Raw genomic sequence first — 22,552 nt, 5'->3', positions numbered from 1 at the left:
TGAAATAGCCCTTACACGGCCTGGAGGTGTGTTTTGGGTCCTTGTCCTGTTGGGGGAAAAAATGATAGTCCCACTAAGCGCAATCCAGATGGGATGACATATRGCTACAGAATGCTGTYGTAGCCATGCTGGTTAAGTGTGCCTTGAATTCTAAATAAATCACAGACAGTGTCACCAGCAAAGCACCCCCACACCATRACACCTCCTCCTCAATGCATCACCGTGGGAACCACACATGCACAGATCARCCATTCACCTACRCTGCGTCTCARAAAGACACTGCCATTGGAACCAAAAATATCAAATTTGGACTCATCAGACCAAAGGACAGAWTTCCACTGGTCTAATGTCCATTGCTCATGTTTCTTGGCCCAAYCAAGTCTCTTCTTCTTACTGGTGTCCTTTTAGTWGTGGTTTCTTTGCCGCAATTCAAACATYAAGGCCTGATTCATACAGTCTGCTCTGAACAGTTGATGTTGAGATATGTCTGTTACTTGAACTCTGTGAAACATTTATTTGGCCTGCAATCTGYGGTGCAGGTATTTGCTGATTTCTGAAGCTGGTAACTTTAATGAACTTATCCTCTGCAGCAGAGGTAACTCTGGGTCTTCCTTTCCTGTGGCGGTCCTCYTGAGAGGGTTTAACAGCAGCCGTGGTTCGAGACGAGGAGTCACACGAGTTCGTCATCGAGGCCGGAGCTATCATGCTCGCTGACAACGTGAGTGTGTGTGTGAGCTGAGGATGTTGCGTGTGTTTGTGTTTGCATTTCTGTCTGTTTTGTGCTTAAAGTGGGATTGCCGCCTTGTCCACAGGGTGTTGTTATCGATGAGTTGACAAGATTGGAGACCAGAGACCAAGCCAGCCATTGAGCATGAGCAAACAGACCATCCCATCACTTAAGCTGTGTCAAGTGTACACACACACACACACATCACCCAGCACACCCAAGCACTAAACTGGAGTTCAAGGACTCACACACACACACACCATCACTAAAGCTGGAGTCAAGTTACACACACACACCACACACCATCACTAACTGATTCAAGAGTACTCACACACGCACACACACATCACACCATCACTAAATCTGGAGTTCAAGTACCACACACACACACACACACACACCATCACTAAAGCTGGAGTCAAGGTACACACTCACTCTCTCCCTCTGACCTCCCTCCTTGTCCTCCAGGCCACTCTGAATGCCCGTACGTCCATCCTGGCGGCTGCTAACCCGGTCGGTGGTCACTACGACCGCAGCAAGAGTCAAACAGAACGTCAACCTGTCCACTCCCATCATCAGCAGCTTCGACCTCTTCTTCATCCTGGTGGACGACTGCAATGAGGTGTGTTCTGTGTGTGTGTGTGTAAGAGAGAACATTTGTGTGTGTATGTGAAGAATGGTGTGTGTATAATTACTAATGGAAATGTGTGTGTAGGTAACAGACTATGCCATAGCCAGGCGTATCGTGGATCTGCACTCTCGCATTGAGAACTCAGTAGACAGACTCTACTCTCTGGATGAGATCAGAAGATACCTGCTCTTCGCCCAACATTTCAAACCCAAGGTAAGTGCTGTGTGCGTGTGCGTGTGTGTGTGTTAAGGATTTTCACACTGAGTATATTTACATGCACTCTAATAATTAGATTTTAAGCTGATTTATGGCATTAGTCATGTAAACACCTTACTCTGATTATCATATGATCCATTTTGCATCATCATCATGATGTGGCCGGTGACACTTTGCTTCTTGAAAGTCCAATATCTTGAAAACATGACTGCTGACACCAATTTTGGGACTGTATCAACATTGGACTAATGAAAAGAAAAKCAAAATACTGTTTTTGAGTGGAATTTCCCTTTAAAATCGGCGTCCGGTCATAATTGAAGTACGCATACGGCGATTTAAAAACACCTCGATTTTTAAGCAATCTTTCGCAATATTAAGACATGATAGGAGGTCCAGCTGTGTATTGGACCTGCGAGTGTGCTAGAGTTTCTCATTCGCACCAGTGAAGTGAGTTCGCAAAATGTAGCCTGATTTCAGATGCGTCCATGTAACTGTTCTAATTGAAGTATTATATTAAATCTGAGTATTCACAATAAATCGTACTATTGAATGCACGCAAACATATCCAATGTCTGCGTTTCTGTGCTGTGACGGGGCTTATGCCCAATTCCAATGGAGTAGTACTGATGTGGCTGAATTTGTGTTTGTGCGTAGATCTCTGGTGAGTCCGTCATCGTGGAGCACTACAAACGGCTGCGTCAGCGCTGGGGGCGTGGCCAAGTCGYCCTGGCGAATCACGGTGCGGCAGCTGGAGAGCATGATCCGCCTCTCTGAGGGCATGGCCCGCATGCACTGCTGCGACGAGGTTAGAGGTCACGCAACCTATACCCAACGCACCAAGAACTTAGACGCACWATGCTCTCACAACTGCTTTCTGCTCTCAAAACCTGCGTTTCGTTGTTTGGTTCTGTCCTGAAGGATTGATCAAGTTTGCTCTGTCGGTTTGTCATAGATTGTTGTTCCCGGCAGGTCCAGCCTGAGCACGTGAAGGAGGCATTCCGCCTGCTGAATAAGTCCATCATCAGAGTGGAGACGCCTGARGTCAATCTGGAACAAGACCAGGAGATGGAGGAGGAAGAGGAGGGAGAGAACGGTACACAACCACTAGTACTACTGCCGCTTTACTCCAGATATTTACATGCACTGACACCTCTCTGTCTCTCTGCAGGTCGTGACGTTCCCAACGGAGGGAATGGCGTTAACGGCCTGGTTAACGAGCACGCTGATGGAATGAACAGCCACTCCAACGGAACTAACGGCGGCACCAACGGAGTTAACGGACACACCGACGTTGTGAGCGGCCACTCTGACAGCGGCCCCAAGCCGCCGCTGCGTCTGATCTTCCCAGAGTACCGCCGCATCTCCAACCTGCTAGTGCTTCATCTCCGCAGGGCCGAAGAGGGTAAGACAGACAAAACGCACACATTCTACATGTGGACAGTGTGTTATGCAGCGGTTAACTGTTTACCTGTGTGCGCAGCCGAGGAGGAAGAGGAGTTGAAGAAGAGTGCCGTAATCAACTYGTATCTGAAGGAGATGGAGTCAGAGATRGACTCAGAAYAGGAGCTCGTCAACAAGAAGGGACTGATAGAGAAAGTCCTGCACAGACTAGTGCACTACGTAAGAACACACAAACACACCCATTGCAGCYTTGAGTCGGAGTAATAACACCTTTACAAACCTTAATGTCCAACAGACATCTTTACTATTACTGTTTTTCTTCCCTCTCCATCTGTAGAATCATATCCTGATAGCGCTGTCTCAGGGAGGGCTGAAACGGTCAGAGACGGAGCCACAGGAAGAAGTTCTGGTCGTCAACCCCAACTACACTCTGGAGGACTAGACTCATCCCCTCCAACTCCCTCCCTAGCACTTCCCCCCTCCTCAATCGCCTCTTTCTATGGCTTTTACGTTGGACTCCAATTCAAGACTCGTTGAAGTTGTTTTTGTTGAATGTTGGTCAGTGTAATCACATTCTCAACATTTGTCATGTTTAATTTTATTGCTGCTTTATAGAGTTTTTAAACGACTTTACCCTGTTTTAAGCCTTTTATTTGTATTCTTYTGGCCAGGTGAATAATATGTTAATAAATATGTTGCTCTGATTTCTCCAGAGCATTTACTGGCATATGGCTGTTTGTGGGTCTCCTCAGTTAACATGATGTTAATCCTGACTAGCATGGTTTTACCTCCCATGTTAAATGTATGTATAAAAGAATACACACAAGTTAAAGTCTACCCTTTGATGCATGTTTTTTTTWTTTTATGAAATAACTGTTGTGGAAAAATGCTTCCCAAAAAAACAAAGAAGAATAATCAAATGTTTGCTATTGTTTATGCCCTCCTTGTCGCCAGTGATGTTTCGGGGAACACTAATGCAATATGCTTCAAAATGACTAAAACCAAAACGAGACTAGAAATTATAATGGGCCTACATTCATGCAGTTTCTTGACTGTCCAGCTCACTGATAATCKCCGAAATGAAAGCAAGACAGTTGGGGAGAACTGAACATTCCCAAAAGGATGAATAGAGGACTATTTTTAGCAAATTTTTACAGTGAGGAAATATTACAAATTTTCAGTATGGCCCTCTGGAGCTCTTTGAAGACCGAATCCCAGTTCCAAATGAGTTTGAGACCCCTACAGTAAACATTTAGCACAGATAATTAAGTTATTAACCTTGGGTGGAGGGGGGGATCACATTTATACCTAGTTGGAGTTGATATGATGATTGTAATGAATGAATATAGCCAAAGATAATCATGTAACGCATRTTCTGATAAATATAATCATCCAAATGACACTGGCTGGCAAATCTATCGGTGAATCGTCCGCTAGGTGGCAGCAGAGGGCCGTAGAAAGCATGAATGACGCTTTGCGCATGCCCAAGCCGACTCCACTTTTACATAACAAGATGGCGGCGCCCTGTAGGAAGCTTGCGAGGACAGGGATGTTTAAAGGTATGTTTACTCTGAACAGCTTAAAAGCACCTTTATTTCGACATAACTCATAAACAGAGGGTGTCAGCAGTTTTTAGGGGCAAAACTGTTCCTCTCCTTGTKTGGTGGTTTGAAAACAGGTCAGATGAAAACATCAACACCACGGGTAACTTCCACAAGGCTTTGAACGATTTGAGAGACAAGGCAAGAAGGGCCTTCTACGCCGTCAAAAATTAACATTAAATTCGACATCCCAATTAGGATGTGGCAAAAAATACTTCAGTCAGTTATAGAACCGATTGCCCTCTGAGGTCCTGGCATAGAGAGCCTATACAATTACTAGAGGGGATATCATAAACCTGTAATAGMGCCAAAATGGTAGCTATCTTGGTCAGGGAGAAAATCAAAACCAGTCTTAAATATTGTCATATAATTATAAATACAGTTTACATGGGTTTTATYCCAATTTTATGTATAAATAGCATTTAAAATGCTGTATATGTGAACAGACCATAAATGTCTCAGATTGTATTTTCTTGGAAAGCTGTGCGTGCRATTATATGATACAATATCAGTACTTGTTGCATGTACAACTTGTCTAAGTCCTATTATCAACTGATTTCAGCCAGTGTATGGCTGTGGATTGACTGCATTGCTGGAATGGAATGTTGGCATATTGGCAGTTAATTTGAAAAAAATATATAATGGAATCATTCRTCAAACTGGCTAGCTAGTTAATACACATACAGTGCAGATAATATCTTATCACAGSACTGACAAATCATGGCTGACCTTTTGACCATCATAAGAAGGTTAATGTCCTTTCTGGTATTCAAATTCCTAATTATATGGGTCTGGGGTCCTCTCACCAACRAAGAATTCACAAAATGGGACAAACACCAAATTGAGACTCTGCATGCAGAATTCTGCAAAAACATCCTCTGTGTGCAATGTAAAACACCAGCATCAAACACCAAACATCAGCAAGCTGGTCCTGTGGCTCTGATCACAAACACAAGCAGACCCTACAGAGCCCCAGGACAGCAACACCATTAGACCCAACCAAATCATGAGAAAACAAAAAGATAATTACTTGACACATTGGAAAGAGCTAACTAAAGAAACAAAGCCAACTGGAATGCTATTTGGCCCTAAACAGAGAGTACACAGTGGCAGAATACCTGACCACTGTGACTGACCCAAAATGAAGGAAGGCTTTGACTATGTATGGACTCAGTGAGCTTAGCTTTGCTATTGAGAGTTCACCGTAGGCAGACCGAGAGAGAAGACAGGCATATGTGCCCACTGCCCACAAAATTTGGTGGAAACTGAGCTGCACTTCCTAACCTCCTGCCAAATGTATGACCATATTAGAGATGCATATTTCCCTCAGATTACACAGACCCACAAAGAATRGACAGTTACRAACCTCGATTTCGACTTCAATTCCGACTCAGCTGTTCCCTTGTTCATTCCATTGTTTCATGGGCTACCAAAACGCTGCAGGCGTAGATGCAGCAGACGAGCCGGCATCCTTCTAAAACTGAGACGGAAGAGAATATCGACCGGCACTTCCCTATGTTCTATTGGCAAATGTCTAGTCACTCGAGAATAAGATAGGAGACTCTCGAACGAAGCTCATCCATCAGAGACTTGAAAAGCTGCAATATTATATGCCTCGCAGAGATGTGGCTGGATGACTCTGTCACATCAAATCCAATTGTGTTGGTCACATACACATATTTACCAGATGTTATTGCGGGTGTAGCGAAATGCTTGTGTTCCTAGCTCCAACAGTGCAGTAGTATGTATGTTGAACTCAGTGGTTTCTCCATGCAGTGGCACAATTGGACGAAGGCGGCCTCGGGCAAGTCCAAGGGGGGGAGGGGTGTGCCTCTTCATAAACAACAACTTGTGCTCTGTTTCCATTGTGAAAGAAATGTRGAGCTTTCACTCACCTGATATAGCATACCACATGGTAAGCAGCAGGTTTTTATCTACCAAGAGAGTTCTCATCTGTAATTATCATGGCTGTCTACATCCCTCCGCAAGCCAACACCACTTTGGCACTTAACGAACTGCATGGGGTCATAAACAAACAAGAAACCGCTCACCCAGAGGCAGKATTTCTTGCAGGTGGAGACATTAACGTGGGGAGAACTTAAAACCTTTCTACATCACTTTTACCAACACGGCTCCTGCGCCACGAGGGGAGCTAAAACTGTAGAACACTTTTATTCTACCCACAGAAATGCATACAAGGTCCTCCCTTCGGCAAATTTGATCACGACTCTATTATCCTGCTTTTATTTATTTTAATCGAAGGTCGAGTCATGCGTCCTCCGATACATGACCTGCCAAACCACGCTTCTTAACACCCGTCCGCTTAACCCGGTAGCCAGCCGCACCAATGTGTCGTAGGAAACACTGTTCAACTGACGACCGAAGTCAGCCTGCAGGTGCCCAGCCTGCCACACGGAGTTGCTAGAGCGCGATGAGCCAAGTAAAGCCCCCCGGCCAAACCCTCCCCTAACCTGGAAGACGCTAGGCCAATTGTGTGCCGCCCTATGGGACTCCCGGTCACAGCCGGTTGTTACACAGCCTGGGATCGAGATGAAGCAGACGCGAGGATACAAGACTGTTTTGCTAGTACAGACTGGGAAATGTTCCGGGTTCACCCGATAGCATTGAGMGGTTTACCACATCAGTCACAGGCTACATCAATAAGTGCATAGACCACGTCATCCCCACAGWCACTATACGAACGTATCCAAACCAAAAACCATGGATTACAGGCAATATCCCCGCTTGGCTAAAGGCTAGAGCTACCGCTTACAAGGAACAGGACACGGACACATACAAGAAAGCCCGTTACGACCTCCGACGAGACATCAAACATGCAAAAGGACAATATAGGAGGAAGTTGGAATCCTATTACACCGGCTCCGACACTTATCGTATGTGGCAGGGCTTGCAGACGATAACGGATTACAAGGGGAAACCCAACCGTCAGATGCCCAGTGATGCAGAACTCCCAAATMAGCTAAATACTTGTTATGCTCGCTTCGAGGAATACAACACTGAGTCTTGTGTGAAAGCCCCTGTTGTTCCGGATGACTGCGTGATCTCCCTCTCCGTGACTGATGTGAGTAAAACTATTTAACAGTTTAACACTCGCGAGGCTGCCGGGCCAGACGAAATACCAGGGCGCGTTCTCAAAGCAAGCGCAGACCAGCTGGCAAGTGTCTTCACTGACATTTTCAATCTCTCCTTGTTCCAGTCTGTAATCCCATGATGTTTCAAGCTGACCACCATTGTCACTGTTCCCKAGAACTCCAAGGTAKCCTGCCTAAATGACTATCYCCCTGTAATTAATTAACAATTGCATTTCACACTGCCCTCTCCCACCTGGATAAGAGGGGAAATAACTATGTGAGAATGCAGTTCATAGACTACAGCTCAGCATTCACCACCATACTCCCCTCAAAGCTCATCACCAAGTTGGGGACCATGGGACTGAACARCTCCCTCTGCAACTAGATCCTGACTTCCTGACGGGCTGGCCCCAGGTGGTGAGGGTAGGCAACAACACCTCCGCCACGCTGACCCTCGACACGGGGGCCCCTCTGGGGTTTGTGCTTAGTCCCCTCCTGTAATCCTGTTCACCCACGACTGCGTGGCCACGCACAATTCCAACACCATCATCAYGTTTGTTGACGTCGKGACAGTGGTAGGTAGGCCTGATCACCATGGAGTTGAGGCAYCCTACAGGGAGGTGGTCAGAGAATTAGCATTGTGGTGCCAGGACAAGAACCTCTCCCTCAACGTCAGTAAGATGAGGAAGCCGATTGTGGACTACAGGAAAGAGGGGAGAGCATGCCCCCTATCCACATTGACAGGGCTGTAGTGGAGCGGGTAGYGAGCTTCAAGTTCCTTGGCGTCCACATTACTAAGGACTTAACAGTGCACGGCAGTGCCTCTTCCCCTGCAGGAGGCTTAAAAGATTTGCCATGGGCCCTCYAATCCTGAAAAGGTCCTACAGCTGCACCATTGAGAGCATCTTGACTGGCTCRATCACCTCTTAGTATGGCAAATGCACCGCAAATTGTTACAGAAGGTAGTGCGGACAGCCCTGTACATCACTGGGTCGAGCTCACTGCCATGCAGGACCACTATATCAGGAGGMGTCAGAGGAAGGCCCGAAAAATTGCCAACATTCCAGCCACCCTAAACATAGACTGTTCACTCTGCCACCGTCCGTTAAACAGTATAGAAGCATCGTCTCTCGAACCAACAGGCTCTGAGACGGCTTGSGGGGAAACGCTATAAGACTGCTAAATAGTTAATTAAATGGTTACCCAGKCAACCTTGCACTGACTCTATGCACGCTCACAAGACTATCCGTGAGCTCCAAAACTATTGGGACAGTGACAAATGTTGTTTTGCCTCTGTACTTCAGCACTTTGAATAGTCATTGCGTGCTATGAATATGGGACCAAATACTCAACTTTTTACTACTTTAATACACAAATTAATTTGTCTCAATACTTTTGGTCCCCTAAATGGGGTGGGGGGYACTATGTACAAAAAGTGCTGTAATTTCTAAACGGTTCACCCAATACGGGTGAAAAGACATCGTCTAATTTTTTTTTTTAAGTGTCATACTCATCGTCTACATCTCTAACGCACAGATCCTGAGGCAGCTGAAGCTGAAGGCTAGAATTATTTAACCTGGCCAATACTCTCACTGTTTTAGGTTTGTGTCAGATTCCAGGCCGGTCACTATGGACACAAAGGTGCCTGGTCAAGTTACAGGCTCTGAGGTGCATTCCTCCCCGGTGTCTCACCCGACTCTACCGGCCACTGACCACCACCAGGTCGACACTGATCAGCACCAAAACAGAACAGCCGAGAAGCACCGATCAGCAGAAAACGACTGACACGCAGAAAGAGCAAATGAAAGAGACTGAGGAGGAGGAGGGACCAGCGTACATCCCCACGAGAAAGGCCAAGAACCCCATGATGAAGATCGGCTATGCCTGGTGAGAGACCCTCTGTTCTCTAACGTGGTTTATATTCAGATTTCTGTTGTAGAGAAACAGCTGACAATTTGATATTGTATTTCAGGTGAATAACCCCCTTGGTAAGTTCCCCCTCTCTTTCCCCTCTCTCTATAGGATGATAGGTCTCCCTGCAGGTATAATAGGGTTCATCCTGACCAAGAGAGAGGTGGATAAGAACCGCCTGAAGCAGCTGAGGATTCGCCAGCGGATGAACCGGTCCAATGAAGGAGAGTACGAGGGCAGCCGCTACCGCAACAACAGACTGGACTGATCCCAACTACATTGAGAAGATGTGTGTGTGCGTGCTTGAGTGAATGTGTATGTCTGCAGCCTGTGTGTGTGTGTGTGTGTGTTCACTGCCTCTGCTACCGTTGGGCTGACGAAGCCTTAAAAAGAGACTGATGTATACAGATTGGAAACAGTTGAGACACCCGTACTATTTTGCTCGGTGTTCACACCTACAAGAATGTATATGAATCAACTGTAAACAAGTCCATGATGATCACACAGACTGTCTGCGTGGGTCAGTATAGGATCCAGAGTTCTTCCTATGTCTTGACCTTTATCAGGAAAAACGCTGGCCATGTCACTCTGCTACGTTCAACAGACCTTTTCTTTCCAGATTTTTGAAACATGCACCCTGCAAACTGTGTTCCCATATGATTTCTCTCAACAGTCAATCGTTTAATATCAATAGCCTAAAACTTCCATTCTTCTCATGTGGTAGAATAGAAGCTTGTATTTTAATGCTTGGAGGTGTGAATTTGGGCCTTTTCTCAGTTTTCTGCTATGTCAGGGTTCTAAACACATTTGAATCTAGAACTGTATGTTCAAGCCAGTACATGACAATTAGGCTAAACATTTCACAATACTATAATAGGTACACTGTATGTGTTAACAAGTACATCAGAAATAGTCATTGCATTTACATAAAATGAAAATGAATTTACATCTATAAGATGGCATCATTAAGACGAGACCATTACCAAACGGCGTATCAATCAGCCCAGAGCTTTCGCTCATGATTACCTTGTTGTTACCTATGTTTAAATCATAGAAAAGCAGAAAAAAATAAATACAAAAAAGAGCAGTGGATAATTTATCCAGAGTGGGTGGAGGAGGTGAGGCCAGACAGGGTAGTCATCTGCTCTTACTCCTGTGCAGTACTGATGAGCTTAAATTAATATGTGTCTCAGAGCAGACATGATGTATTGTATGAAGTTTTGCAGTGTTTGTATGGGGTGAAACAGATGGGGGGTATTTGTGATGTTCCTCTGGGTACCWGCTCATGTGGGTGTAGAGGGGAATGAGGAAGTGGATATTATTGCCAATCAGGCTCTTAAACATCCTAATGTTGAGATGGAATTGTCAATTAGTAAAGCAGAAGCTAATGGATTAATAAGAACAGTGGCAAGAGTTGTGGAACAGGGGGAGTAAGGGAAGACACGTGTATAAGATTCAGGYAAAGGTGGGGGCAGGGAGGACCTCAGGCCAAAGAGAGAAGGGAGGAAAGTGTAGTCACAAGGCTAAATAGTGCATTGAAAGTGGTGGGGAAACATCCMACTGGGAGGTGTGATCATTGTCAGGAAGGAGATAGAGACAGTGGAATATGTTCTGTTTCAGTGRCAGAAATATGTGATAAAGGGAGCGATTGCCATTAGATTTGAGGAGTTGAAGAGCCTTCATTGTCTCTGGTCCACACTCCAGTCCAGTTGGTGCCGGTAATGCACCTTAAAGTTGGTTGCCAACCGCCATATGAAATCCACAGAAGAAGAAGTGAAAATAAAACCTGTCTCTACTTTGACGTTTCCTCTCTATCCATGTCTGAGCAAGATTGATATCAGGGGACCCTTTTCACAGTACAAGACTCAGATGCGCGCGGCAGTAAGAAAGCAGTCGCCATCTGCGCCCATTCAACATAGCATAGATTTGCGTTATAAACWAAATAACTTTTYGGGGTTCTCATGCGCTTACAATAATGTTTMGATTCTTGCTTGAACAGTCGCTAAGATTATATTTGGTTGTGATCTTTGCAAAATAACTTTTGAATGCAGCAGTTGTTAGCTAGAATGCTAAAGCTCATTGATATAGGCTGTAGCAAAAGCTAGCCAAAGAGCCATTTTACTGGTGGAAYTGTTTAAGAATAGTGCAGTTGATTTGCGATGATGACATAAACATTATATTAAGCTTGTAATCCAAAAGTAGTTTGAAAAGCACTCATAAGCTTTTTTTCGGAAAGTACCTCACTATTCCCAGCTCATTGTTTCCAGTGGAGTCATCTGTTGGCTGCTCRGATGAGCTTCAGCAGCCACAGGAATGTCTAGGTTGCATTCCAAACACAGACACATCATCAGCCCTCAAATTAAGTGGACACTTCTGATGACGTGTCAGGCACGTTTACACTTGCAGGGCGAGGGAGGAAGGAATTCCCTTTCCCGGAAATTCGTCCCACTACAATTGTGTTTTCAGCCACCGGTAGCTTGGGGTTGAGAATGGGGGCATGCTTGGTCRTCCTTTTCCTGTGGTCATTATATTCACTACAGCCAATTATGATTGCATGTCTACTTATATTAACTATATTAATACACGCCTACTGTATGATAGCTAGCAAATGAATTAGCTTACGTTAGCCTGCCGAGCTACTTCTGAAGAAGAAACATTTTTTATTTCTACAATTTCCAAAAGCTAACCAAACAAAAACATAACTTTTACGAGACATGTTTGTGCATTAGTAGCACAATTTCTAACTTATTTACATTCATTTTTATTTACACCTGTATGTTGACACCATATTGATGTTGAGGTTTTAAGTTTTGGCAGACTTTTCTTAGCGGATGTACAATCATTGTGAATTGAATTATGGGGCGTTTCAGGCCCGATGTGAACATAATTGTACACTCGCAAACTCCATTAAAAACGAGGCCTGAGGGACTTTACYTTGCAAACTTCCCATGCGTGGCTAATCATTTGGACCGACGACAAATATGGCCGCGGGGATTCCCCCAAGGGCATAAGGCGAGGGTAAGTGGACGAGGGTGTGTCTTCTCKGTTTGAAACGCAGCCCTGTGCGATGTCGACGTAGATGGAGAGTGCAGGAAACACCTATTCCTCCGGGCTGATGGAGTTTTTCCCTTTGCCGATTTACAGATGCGTGTGGTATGTCAGAAACTACGCACAGAAATATAGCTGTAGGAACTATTTTGGCCTGTTTCTGTGTTGTGTATATGTTGTCTGTCAAGGGTTATTTTAACTTGTTTTGTACACTAGAGGGCACTTTATTTTGGGGTCATGGGTCACATGTATATAGGTAACCAGGAAGGGTTAGCACAGGTGAGAGGTTCTTACCATATCACAGATACAGCTTATAGAATGCTTCTCTCTGCACCTTTTGTATAGGAATATGTGTTTTGGAGCTATTTATATTTTATATSCACAATATATGGGAACTTTACCCGAAAAGAGTAACGTTTGGAAAGCTGATTCTTGACGACGCGTTACGGACGGCTTTCTCTTGTGACAGTGACTTTTTATTGGGAATCGCCATTACAATAGCAGTAATATATAAATAACGACAGTAAAACTGCTATTATAAACTGGGTGGTTCGAGCCCTGAATGCTGATTGGCTGACAGCTGTGGTATAAGACCGTATACCATGGGTATGACAAAACATTTATTTTAGTGCTCTAATTACGTTGGTAACCAGTTTATAATAGCAATAAGGCACCTCTGGGGTTTGTGGTATATGGCCAATATACCACAGCTAAGGGCTGTGTCCAGGCACTCCGCGTTGCGTCATGCGTAAGAACAGCCCTTAGCCGTGGTATATTGTCCATATACCCCCCCCCGCGCCTCGTGCCTTATTGTTTAAATATATCCCACTAGCAAACACAACATCACTACAAACGACAATGTATCAGAAATACCATCACTACAAACCTCAGCATATCAGACATATATTATAGGAAGAAACACATGCTCATACAGTTTAAGTGGTTCTGTTTGTACTACATCTTACTACATCTACCTGTGTTTTATCCTCAGTAGTGTGTAGACTATGGCTCCAATGGCCGCATACACCATGTGAAGCCAAGGAATCTGGCCAGGAGGAGACGACACCATTAGAAAACACTGAACCATTGCTGTAATACAATAGTAATGGTATAAAAAAAAAACATGACTCGGCATCAGTGGAGGCTGGTGAGGGGAGGACGGCCCATAGTAATGGCTGGAATAGTATCAAACACGTGGTGTCTAATGTGCAAGCTCACATATGTGAAGGAGAGCACAATGGCTGTGATGATGCCTGCCACCATGACAACGACCCCCAGTACACAAAATAGGCTTGTGCATGAGGTGAGGTCCATACACATACGCACACACCACAYGAGGTTGGTGGCACCTTAATTGAGGGAGAACGGACTAATGGTAATGACTGGACCGGGAATTGGTGGAATAGTATCAAACYCATGGTTTCTAGGTGTTCGATGACATTCCATATGCGCCGTTGCGGCCATGATTTTGAGCCGTTCTCCTCTTACCTTGGTCTGGAAGCAGAATACTGTGGTGATGATGCATACGATGACCMCGATGCCCAGAGCCAGAAACACTGCCTTAGTATCATAGAAACTACACACAGAGCAGAGACGCACACACGGCGACAGACAGACGTTACTACCACACCGTGTGTGTCTGTCTCACCTGGATATGGTCCCTGTAATGTACAGTAAGACATGGCCAGTGTCTGTGCAAAAGAAAACACAGATCTATATAAACCACAGCAGGCCAGCACAAACCACTAAAGTCCATCAGACCAGTAAAGACCATTGTAGACTATAGACTAGCCTGGACTAGTACAGAATAGTGCTAGTTACTTACAAAGGTAGGCAGCAGTAGGACTTTCCGTGGGAATTWCCTCCTAAAGACWGGCGAGGGGCCACGTTAAGGGCAGCACTTTAATACAATAAAACTCTATTGTCAACTATATTGTAAACTCTATTCTTAACTTTATGGTCAACTTTATTGTCATCTTCTAGAGGTGATGTTCTTTAAGAAAGAGACTCACCTGGGTCCTTTACGGCAGACCGGCAGAATGTGAGTGACAATATACACAGTGCTACAAAGGCATAYGTCAACACAGCTGTCAATCAAACAGCACAGCCAAGACATAGGCCAGCACAGCTGTCAATCCAACAACACTGTAAAAACATAGGTCAGTACAAAGGGATAGTACTTACAATGACAACCAGTAGACGGCTGGGTTTCTGATCACAAACRGTTTTACAGAGTCACTGCAGAGAAGAGTAACTCAGTTCAACACGCGTGTGCAGTAACACAAAACCACTAATACACATACCACAGTCATAGTAACACACACACTGCAACGAGTGTGACAGTGATGAGTAGCTGAGATGCCAGAATCATATACACCTAAGAGAAAGAGACAATATTATACCATATTATAAACTGGGTGGTTCGAGCCCTGAATGCTGATTGGCTGACAGCCGTGGTATATCAGACCGTATACCACAGGTATAACAAAACATTTATTTTTTACTGCTCTAATTACATTTGTAACCAGTTTATAATAGCAATAAGCCACCTCTTTGTGGTATATGGCCAATATACCACGGCTGAGGGCTGTATCCAGGCACTCCGRGTTGCGTCGTGCTTATAGTAAGAACAGCCTTTAGCTGRGGTATATTGGCCATATACAYTACCACACCCCTCTTGCCTTATTGTTTAATTATATCACCTTGTGTTTGTGTGTGCTTGCTTGTGCTGTCTCACCTGTCGTATAAAGGCATGTCGCACTTTCAGACTGTCGAAGCTGCCTGTCGCAAATCCCTCCCCATTGCCTGTGACATCAGCCGAAACCTCATTAGTGACATTGTCAGTAACATCATCTTTACACAAGACTGGTGATCAACTAKTAAAGTATAACCTTCAGTATCAAGGATTCGTATTAATCTGTGCAAAAGAGCTTATTCGGGAGTAAGAGAAAGCTCAGAATAAGCCCCAGCCAGGTGAGAGAGGAGGGTTCAGGCTTACCGCACAGTGCACTGGTTGGCATTGTAGAAGTAGTGATGCGGGGAATGGGTGGTATTGTGGGCTGGGCGTGATACCCTGGTGTTGCGAAATAGGAAGCCGATTCTAGATTTAATTTTGGATTGGAGAAGTTTAATATGAGTCTGGAAGGAGAGTCTATAGTCTAACCAGAGACCTAGGTATTTGTAGTTGTCCACATATTCTAAGTCAGAACCGTCCAGTGTAGTGATGCTAGTCGGGCGGGCGGGTGCGGGCAGCGATCGGTTGAAGAGCATGCATTTAGTTTTACTAGCGTTTAAAAGCAGTTGGAGGCCACGGAAGGAGTGTTGTATGGCATTGAAGCACGTTTGGAGGTTTTAACACAGTGTCCAAAGAAGGGCCAGATGTATACAGAATGGTGTCATCTGCGTAGAGGTGGATCAAGGAATCACCCGCAGCAAGAGTGACATCGTTGATATATACAGAGAAAAGAGRCGGCCCGAGAATTGAACCCTGTGGTACCCCCATAGAGACTGTCAGAGGTCCGGACAACAGGCCCTCCGATATAAGACCTGTCTCTTATACACATCTAGATGTGTATAAGAGACAGGCGATCGGTTGAAGAGCATGCATTTAGTTTTACTAGCGTTTAAAAGCAGTTGGAGGCCACGGAAGGAGTGTTGTATGGCATTGAAGCACGTTTGGAGGTTTTAACACAGTGTCCAAAGAAGGGCCAGATGTATACAGAATYGTGTCATCTGCGTAGAGGTGGATCAAGGAATCACCCGCAGCAAGAGTGACATCGTTGATATATACAGAGAAAAGAGRCGGCCCGAGAATTGAACCCTGTGGTACCCCCATAGAGACTGTCAGAGGTCCGGACAACAGGCCCTCCGATTTGACACACTGAACTCTATCTGAGAAGTAGTTGGTGAACCAGGCGAGGCAGTCATTTGAGAAACCAAGGCTGTTGAGTCTGCCGATAAGAGTCCWAGGCCTTGGCCAGGTCGATGAAGACGGCTGCACAGTACTGTCTTTTATCGATGGCGGTTATGATATCATTTAGTACCTTGAGCGTAGCTGAGGTGCACCCGTGACCAGCTCGGAAACCGGATTGCACAGCGGAGAAGGTACAGTGGGATTCGAAATGGTCYGTGATCTGTTTYTTAACTTGGCTTTCGAAGACTTTAGAAAGGCAAAGCAGGATGGYTATAGGTCTGTAACAGTTTGGGTCTAGAGTGTCACCCCCTTTGAAGAGGGGGATGACCGCAGCAGCTTTACAATCTTTAGGAATCTCGGACGATATAAAAGAGAGGTTGAACAGACTGGTAATAGGGGTTGCAACAATGGCGGCAGATAATTTTAGAAAGAGAGCGTCCAGATTGTCTAGCCCAGCTGATTTGTACGGGTCCAGGTTTTTCAGATATTTCAGAACATCTGCTATCTGGATTTGGGTGAAGGAGAAGCTGGGGAGGCTTGGGCAAGTAGCTGCAGGGTAAGTTGCTGCAGGGGATGCAGAGCAGTTGGCTGGGGTTGGGGTAGCCAGGAGGAAAGCATGGCCAGCCGTAGAGAAATGCTTATTGAAATTCTCGATTTATTGTGGATTTATCAGTGGTGACAGTGTTTCCTAGCCTCAGTGCAGTGGGCAGCTGGGAGGAGGTGCTCTTATTCTCCATGGACTTTACAGTGTTCCAAAACTTTTTGGAGTTAGAGCTACAGGATGCAAATTTCTGTTTGAAAAGGCTAGCCTTTGCTTTCCTAACTGACATTTTACACTGTATGTTGACACCACTATTGATGTGAGGTTTTAAGTTTTGGCAAGACTGTTCTTAGGCGAATGTACATCATTGTGAATTGAATTATGGGGCGTTTTCAGGCCCGATGTGAACATAATTGTACACTCGCAAACTCCATTAAAAACGAGGCCTTGAGGGACCTTTACATTGCAAACTTCCCATGCGGTGCCAATCATTTGACCGACGACAAATATGGCCGCGGGGATTCCCCCAAGGGCATAGGGTAGTGGACGAGGGTGTGTCTTCTCCGTTTGAAACGCAGCCCTGTGCGATGTCGACGTAGATGGAGAGTGCAGGAAACACCTATTCCTCCGGGCTGATGGAGTTTTTCCCTTTGCCGATTTACAGATGCGTGTGGTATGTCAGAAACTACCCACAGAAATATAGCTGTAGGAACTATTTTGGCCTGTTTCTGTGTTGTGTATATGTTGTCTGTCAAGGGTTATTTTAACTTGTTTGTACACTAGAGGGCACTTTATTTTGGGTCATGGGTCACATGTATATGGTAACCAGGAAGGTTAGCACAGGTGAGAGGTTCTTCCATATCACAGATACAGCTTATAGAATGCTTCTCTCTGCACCTTTTGTATAGAATATGTGTTTTGGGAGCTATTTATATTTTATGCACAATTATGGGAACTTTACCCGAAAAGAGTAACGTTTGGAAAGCTGATTTTGACGACGCGTTACGGACGGCTTTCTCTTGTGACAGTGACTTTTATTGGGAATCTCCATTACAATAGCAGTAAATATAAATAACGACAGTAAAACTGCTATTATAAACTGGGTGGTTCGAGCCTGAATGCTGATTGGCTGACGCTGTGGTATAAGCAGTATACCATGGGTATACAAAACATTTATTTTAGTGCTCTAATTACGTTGGTAACCAGTTTATAATAGCAATAAGGCACCTCTGGGGTTTGTGGTATATGGCCAATATACCACAGCTAAGGGCCTGTGTCCAGGCCTCCGCGTTGCGTCATGCGTAAGAACAGCCCTTAGCCGTGGTATATTGTCCATATACCCCCCCGCGCCTCGTGCCTTATTGTTAAATAATCCCACTAGCAAACACAACATCACTACAAACGACAATGTATCAAAATACCATCAACTACAAACCTCAGCATATCAGACATATATTATAGGAAGAAACACATGCTCATACAGTTTAAGTGGTCTGTTTGTACTACATCTTACTACATCTACCTGTGTTTTAATCCTCAGTAGTGGTAGACTATGGCTCCAAATGGCCGCATACACCATGTGAAGCCAAGGAATCTGGCCAGGAGGAGACGAACCATTAGAAACACTGACCATTGCTGTAATAAAATAGTAATGGTATAAAAAAAAACATGACTCGGCATCATGGAGGCTGGTGAGGGGAGGACGGCCCATAGTAATGGCTGGAATAGTAATCAAACACGTGGTGTCTAATGTGCAAGCTCACATATGTGAAGGAGAGCACAACATGGCTGTGATGATGCCTGCCACCATGACAACGACCCCCAGTACACAAAATAGGCTTGTGCATGAGGTGAGGTCCATACACATACGCACACACACAAAGAGGTTGGTGGCACCTTAATTGAGGAGAGAACGGACTAATGGTAAATGACTGGACGGAATTGGGAATAGTATCAAACGCATGGTTCTAGGTGTTCGATGACATTCCATATGCGCCGTTGCGCCATGATTTGAGCCGTTCTCCTCTTCCTTTTCTGGAAGCAGAATACTGTGGTGATGATGCATACGATGACCGCGTATGCCAGAGCCAGAAACACTGCCTTAGTATCATAGAAACTACACACAGAGCAGAGACGCACACAGCGGCGACAGACAGACGTTTTACTACCACACCGTGGTGTCTGTCTCACCTGGATATGGTCCCTGTAATGTACAGTAAGACATGGCCAGTGTCTGTGCCAAAAGAAAACACAGATCTTATATATACACAGCAGGCCAGCACAAACCACTAAGTCCATCAGACCAGTAAAGACCATTGTGATATAGACAAGCCTGGACTAGTACAGAATAGTGCTAGTTACTTACAAAGGTAGGCAGCAGTAGGACTTTCCGTGGGAATTTCCTCCTAAAGACAGGCGAGGGGCACGTTAAGGGCAGCACTTTAATACAATAAAACTCTATTGTCAACTATATTGTAAAACTCTATTCTTAACTTTATGGGTCAACTTTATTGTCATCTTCTAGAGGTGATGTTCTTTAAGAAAGAGACTCACCTGGGTCCTTTACGGCAGACCGGCAGAATGGTGAGTGACAATATACACAGTGCTACAAAGGCATAGGTCACACAGCTGTCAATCAAACAGCACAGCCAAGACATAGGCCAGCACAGCTGGCAATCCAACAACACTGTAAAAACATAGGTCAGTACAAAGGGATAGTCTTACAATGACAACCAGTAGACGGCTGGTTTCTGATCACAAAACCGTTTTACAGAGTCACTGCAGAGAAGAGTAACTCAGTTCAACACGCGTGTGCAGTAACACAAAACCACTAATACACATACCACAGTCATAGTAAACACACACTGCAATGAGTGTGACAGTGATGAGTAGGTGATATGCCAGAATCATAATACACCTAAGAGAAAGAGACAATATTATACCATATATAAAACTGGGTGGTTCGAGCCCTGAATGCTGATTGGCTGACAGCCGTGGTATATCAGACCGTATACCACAGGTATACAAAAACATTTATTTTTTACTGCTCTAATTACATTTGTAACCAGTTTATAATAGCAATAAGCCACCTCTTTGTGGTATATGGCCAATATACCACGGCTGAGGCTGTATCCAGGCACTCCGCGTTGCGTCGTGCTTATAGTAAGAACAGCCTTTAGCTGTGGTATATTGGCCATATACAGTACCACACCCCTCTTGCCTTATTGATATATCACCTTGTGTTTGTGTGTGCTTGCTTGTTGTGCTGTCTCACCTGTCGTATAAAGGCATGTCGCACTTTCAGACTGTCGAAGCTGCCTGTCGCAAATCCCTCCCCATTGCCTTGACATCAGCCGAAACCTCATTAGTGACATTGTCAGTAACATCATCTTTACACAAGACTGGTATGCAACTACTAAAGTATAACCTTCAGTATCAAGGATTCCGTATTAATCTGTGCAAAAGAGCTTATTCGGGAGTAAGAGAAAGCTCAGAATAAGCCCCAGCCAGGTGAGAGAGGAGGGTTCAGGCTTACCGCACAGTGCACTGGTTGGCATTGTAGCAGTAGTGATGCGGGGAATGGGTGGTATTGTGGGCTGGGCGTGATACCCTGGTGTTGCGAAATAGGAAGCCGATTCTAGATTTAATTTGGATTGGAGAAGTTTAATATGAGTCTGGAAGGAGAGTCTATAGTCTAACCAGAGACCTAGGTATTTGTAGTTGTCCACCATATTCTAAGTCAGAACCGTCCAGTGTAGTGATGCTAGTCGGACGGGCGGGTGTGGGCAGCGATCGGTTGAAGAGCATGCATTTAGTTTTACTAGCGTTTAAAAGCAGTTGGAGGCCACGGAAGGAGTGTTGTATGGCATTGAAGCCCGTTTGGAGGTTTTAACACAGTGTCCAAAGAAGGGCCAGAGTATACAGAATGGTGTCAATCTGCGTAGAGGTGGATCAAGAATCACCCGCAGCAAGAGTGACATCGTTGATATATACAGAGAAAAGAGTCGGCCCGAGAATTGAACCCTGTGGTACCCCCATAGAGACTGTCAGAGGTCCGGACAACAGGCCCTCCGATTTGACACACTGAACTCTATCTGAGAAGTAGTTGGTGAACCAGCGAGGCATCATTTGAGAAACCAAGGCTGTTGGTCTGCCGATAAGTCCAGGCCTTGGCCAGGTCGATGAAGACGGCTGCACAGTACTGTCTTTTATCGATGGCGGTTATGATATCATTTAGTACCTTGAGCGTAGCTGAGGTGCACCCGTGACCAGCTCGGAAACCGGTTGCACAGCGGAGAAGTACAGTGGGATTCGAAATGGTCGGTGATCTGTTTATTACTTGGCTTTCGAAGACTTAGAAAGGCAAAGCAGGATGGATATAGGTCTGTAACAGTTTGGGTCTAGAGTGTCACCCCCTTTGAAGAGGGGGATGACCGCAGCAGCTTTACAATCTTTAGGAATCTCGGACGATATAAAAGAGAGGGTTGGTGAAGGAAAGCTGGGGAGGCTTGGGCAAGTAGCTGCAGGGCAAGTTGCTGCAGGGATGCAGAGCAGTTGGCCGGGTTGGGGTAGCCAGGAGGAAAGCATGGCCAGCCGTAGAGAAAATGCTTATTGAATTCTCGATTTATTGTGATTTATCAGTGGTGACAGTGTTTCCTAGCCTCAGTGCAGTGGGCAGCGGGAGGAGGTGCTCTTATTCTCCATGGACTTTACAGTTTCCAAAACTTTTTGGAGTTAGAGCTACAGGATGCAAATTCTGTTTGAAAAGGCTAGCCTTTGCTTTCCTAACTGACGGTGTTTATTGGTTCCTGACTTCCCTGAAAAGTTGCATACGTGGGGACTATTCAATGCTAGTGCAGTCCGCCACAAGGTGGTTTTGTGCTGGTCGAGGGCAGTCAGGTCTGGAGTGAACCAAGGGTTATATCTGTTCTTAGTTCTACATTTTTTGAAAAGGCATGCTTATTTAAGATGGTGAGGAAATTACTTTTAAAGATTGACCAGGCATCCTCGACTGACGGGATGATGTTAATATCCTTCCAAGATACCGGGCCAGGTCGATTAGAAAGGCTGCTCGCAGAAGTGTTTTAGGGAGCGTTTGACAGGGATGAGTGGGTGGTCGTTTGACCGCAGACCCATTGCCCGGATGCCGGCAATAAGGCAGTGATCGTTGAGATCCTGGTTGAAAACAGCAGAGGTGTATTGGAGGGCAAGTTGGTCAGGATAATATCTATGAGGGTGCCAATGTTTACGGATTTAGGGTTGTACCTGGTGGGTTCATTGATAATTTGTGTGACATTTAGGGCATCTATCTTAGATTGTAGGACTGCCGGGTGTTAAGCATATCCCAGTTCAGGTCACCTAACAGAACGAACTTTGAAGTAGTGGGGGGCAATCAATTCACATATGGTGTCCAGGGCACAGCTGGGAGCTGAGGGTGTCTATACCAGGTGGCGACAGTAAGAGACTTATTC

General features: G+C 45.1%; 2 protein-coding genes and 3 pseudogenes across 3 annotated transcripts in view; 3 read left to right on the top strand and 2 right to left on the bottom strand.

The window, feature by feature from the left end:
- Nucleotides 1-871: 871 nt before the first annotated feature.
- Nucleotides 872-3,812, top strand: LOC111979569 (DNA replication licensing factor MCM6-like; annotated as a pseudogene).
- Nucleotides 3,813-4,469: 657 nt separating this feature from the next.
- LOC139029273 (uncharacterized) lies at nucleotides 4,470-11,380 on the top strand. The gene is made up of 3 exons (XM_070448801.1): nucleotides 4,470-4,534; nucleotides 9,270-9,555; nucleotides 9,691-11,380. The coding sequence occupies exons 1-3, from the start codon at nucleotides 4,489-4,491 to the stop codon at nucleotides 9,845-9,847; spliced, it is 489 nt and encodes a 162-aa protein (XP_070304902.1). The 5' UTR covers nucleotides 4,470-4,488; the 3' UTR covers nucleotides 9,848-11,380.
- A 397-nt stretch (nucleotides 11,381-11,777) lies between these two features.
- The window catches only part of casp8 (caspase 8, apoptosis-related cysteine peptidase), a 25,666-nt gene continuing 14,891 nt past the window's right edge, over nucleotides 11,778-22,552 (top strand). Inside the window, exon 1 of one of the 2 annotated variants that reach the window (XM_070448798.1) lies at nucleotides 11,778-12,597. Coding sequence is in view for 1 of the 2 variants with exons in the window: in XM_024009654.2 (XP_023865422.1) it covers nucleotides 17,681-17,754 (74 nt within the window). In the remaining variant the exon portion in view is untranslated. Of the gene's footprint in view, nucleotides 12,598-17,648; nucleotides 17,755-22,552 lie in introns of those variants that run through there. The other variant, XM_024009654.2, reaches the window with a different exon arrangement.
- On the bottom strand, nucleotides 12,487-15,647 carry LOC139029370 (protein lifeguard 3-like; annotated as a pseudogene).
- On the bottom strand, nucleotides 18,396-20,372 carry LOC139029363 (protein lifeguard 3-like; annotated as a pseudogene).

Source organism: Salvelinus sp. IW2-2015, linkage group LG19, assembly GCF_002910315.2.
Source record: "Salvelinus sp. IW2-2015 linkage group LG19, ASM291031v2, whole genome shotgun sequence".
Taxonomy (NCBI): Eukaryota; Metazoa; Chordata; class Actinopteri; order Salmoniformes; family Salmonidae; genus Salvelinus; species Salvelinus sp. IW2-2015.
This window is presented reverse-complemented; position numbering and strand designations above follow the sequence as displayed.

Excerpts from the sequence above, each read along its gene's own strand:
- LOC139029273 (XM_070448801.1), top strand. The coding sequence starts at position 4,489 with ATGGCGGCGCCCTGTAGGAAGCTTGCGAGGACAGGGATGTTTAAAG. Across the intron at positions 4,535-9,269 it reads GAGGACAGGGATGTTTAAAG|GTTTGTGTCAGATTCCAGGC; the intron begins GTATGTTTACTC and ends TCACTGTTTTAG. Across the intron at positions 9,556-9,690 it reads ATGAAGATCGGCTATGCCTG|GATGATAGGTCTCCCTGCAG; the intron begins GTGAGAGACCCT and ends CTCTCTCTATAG.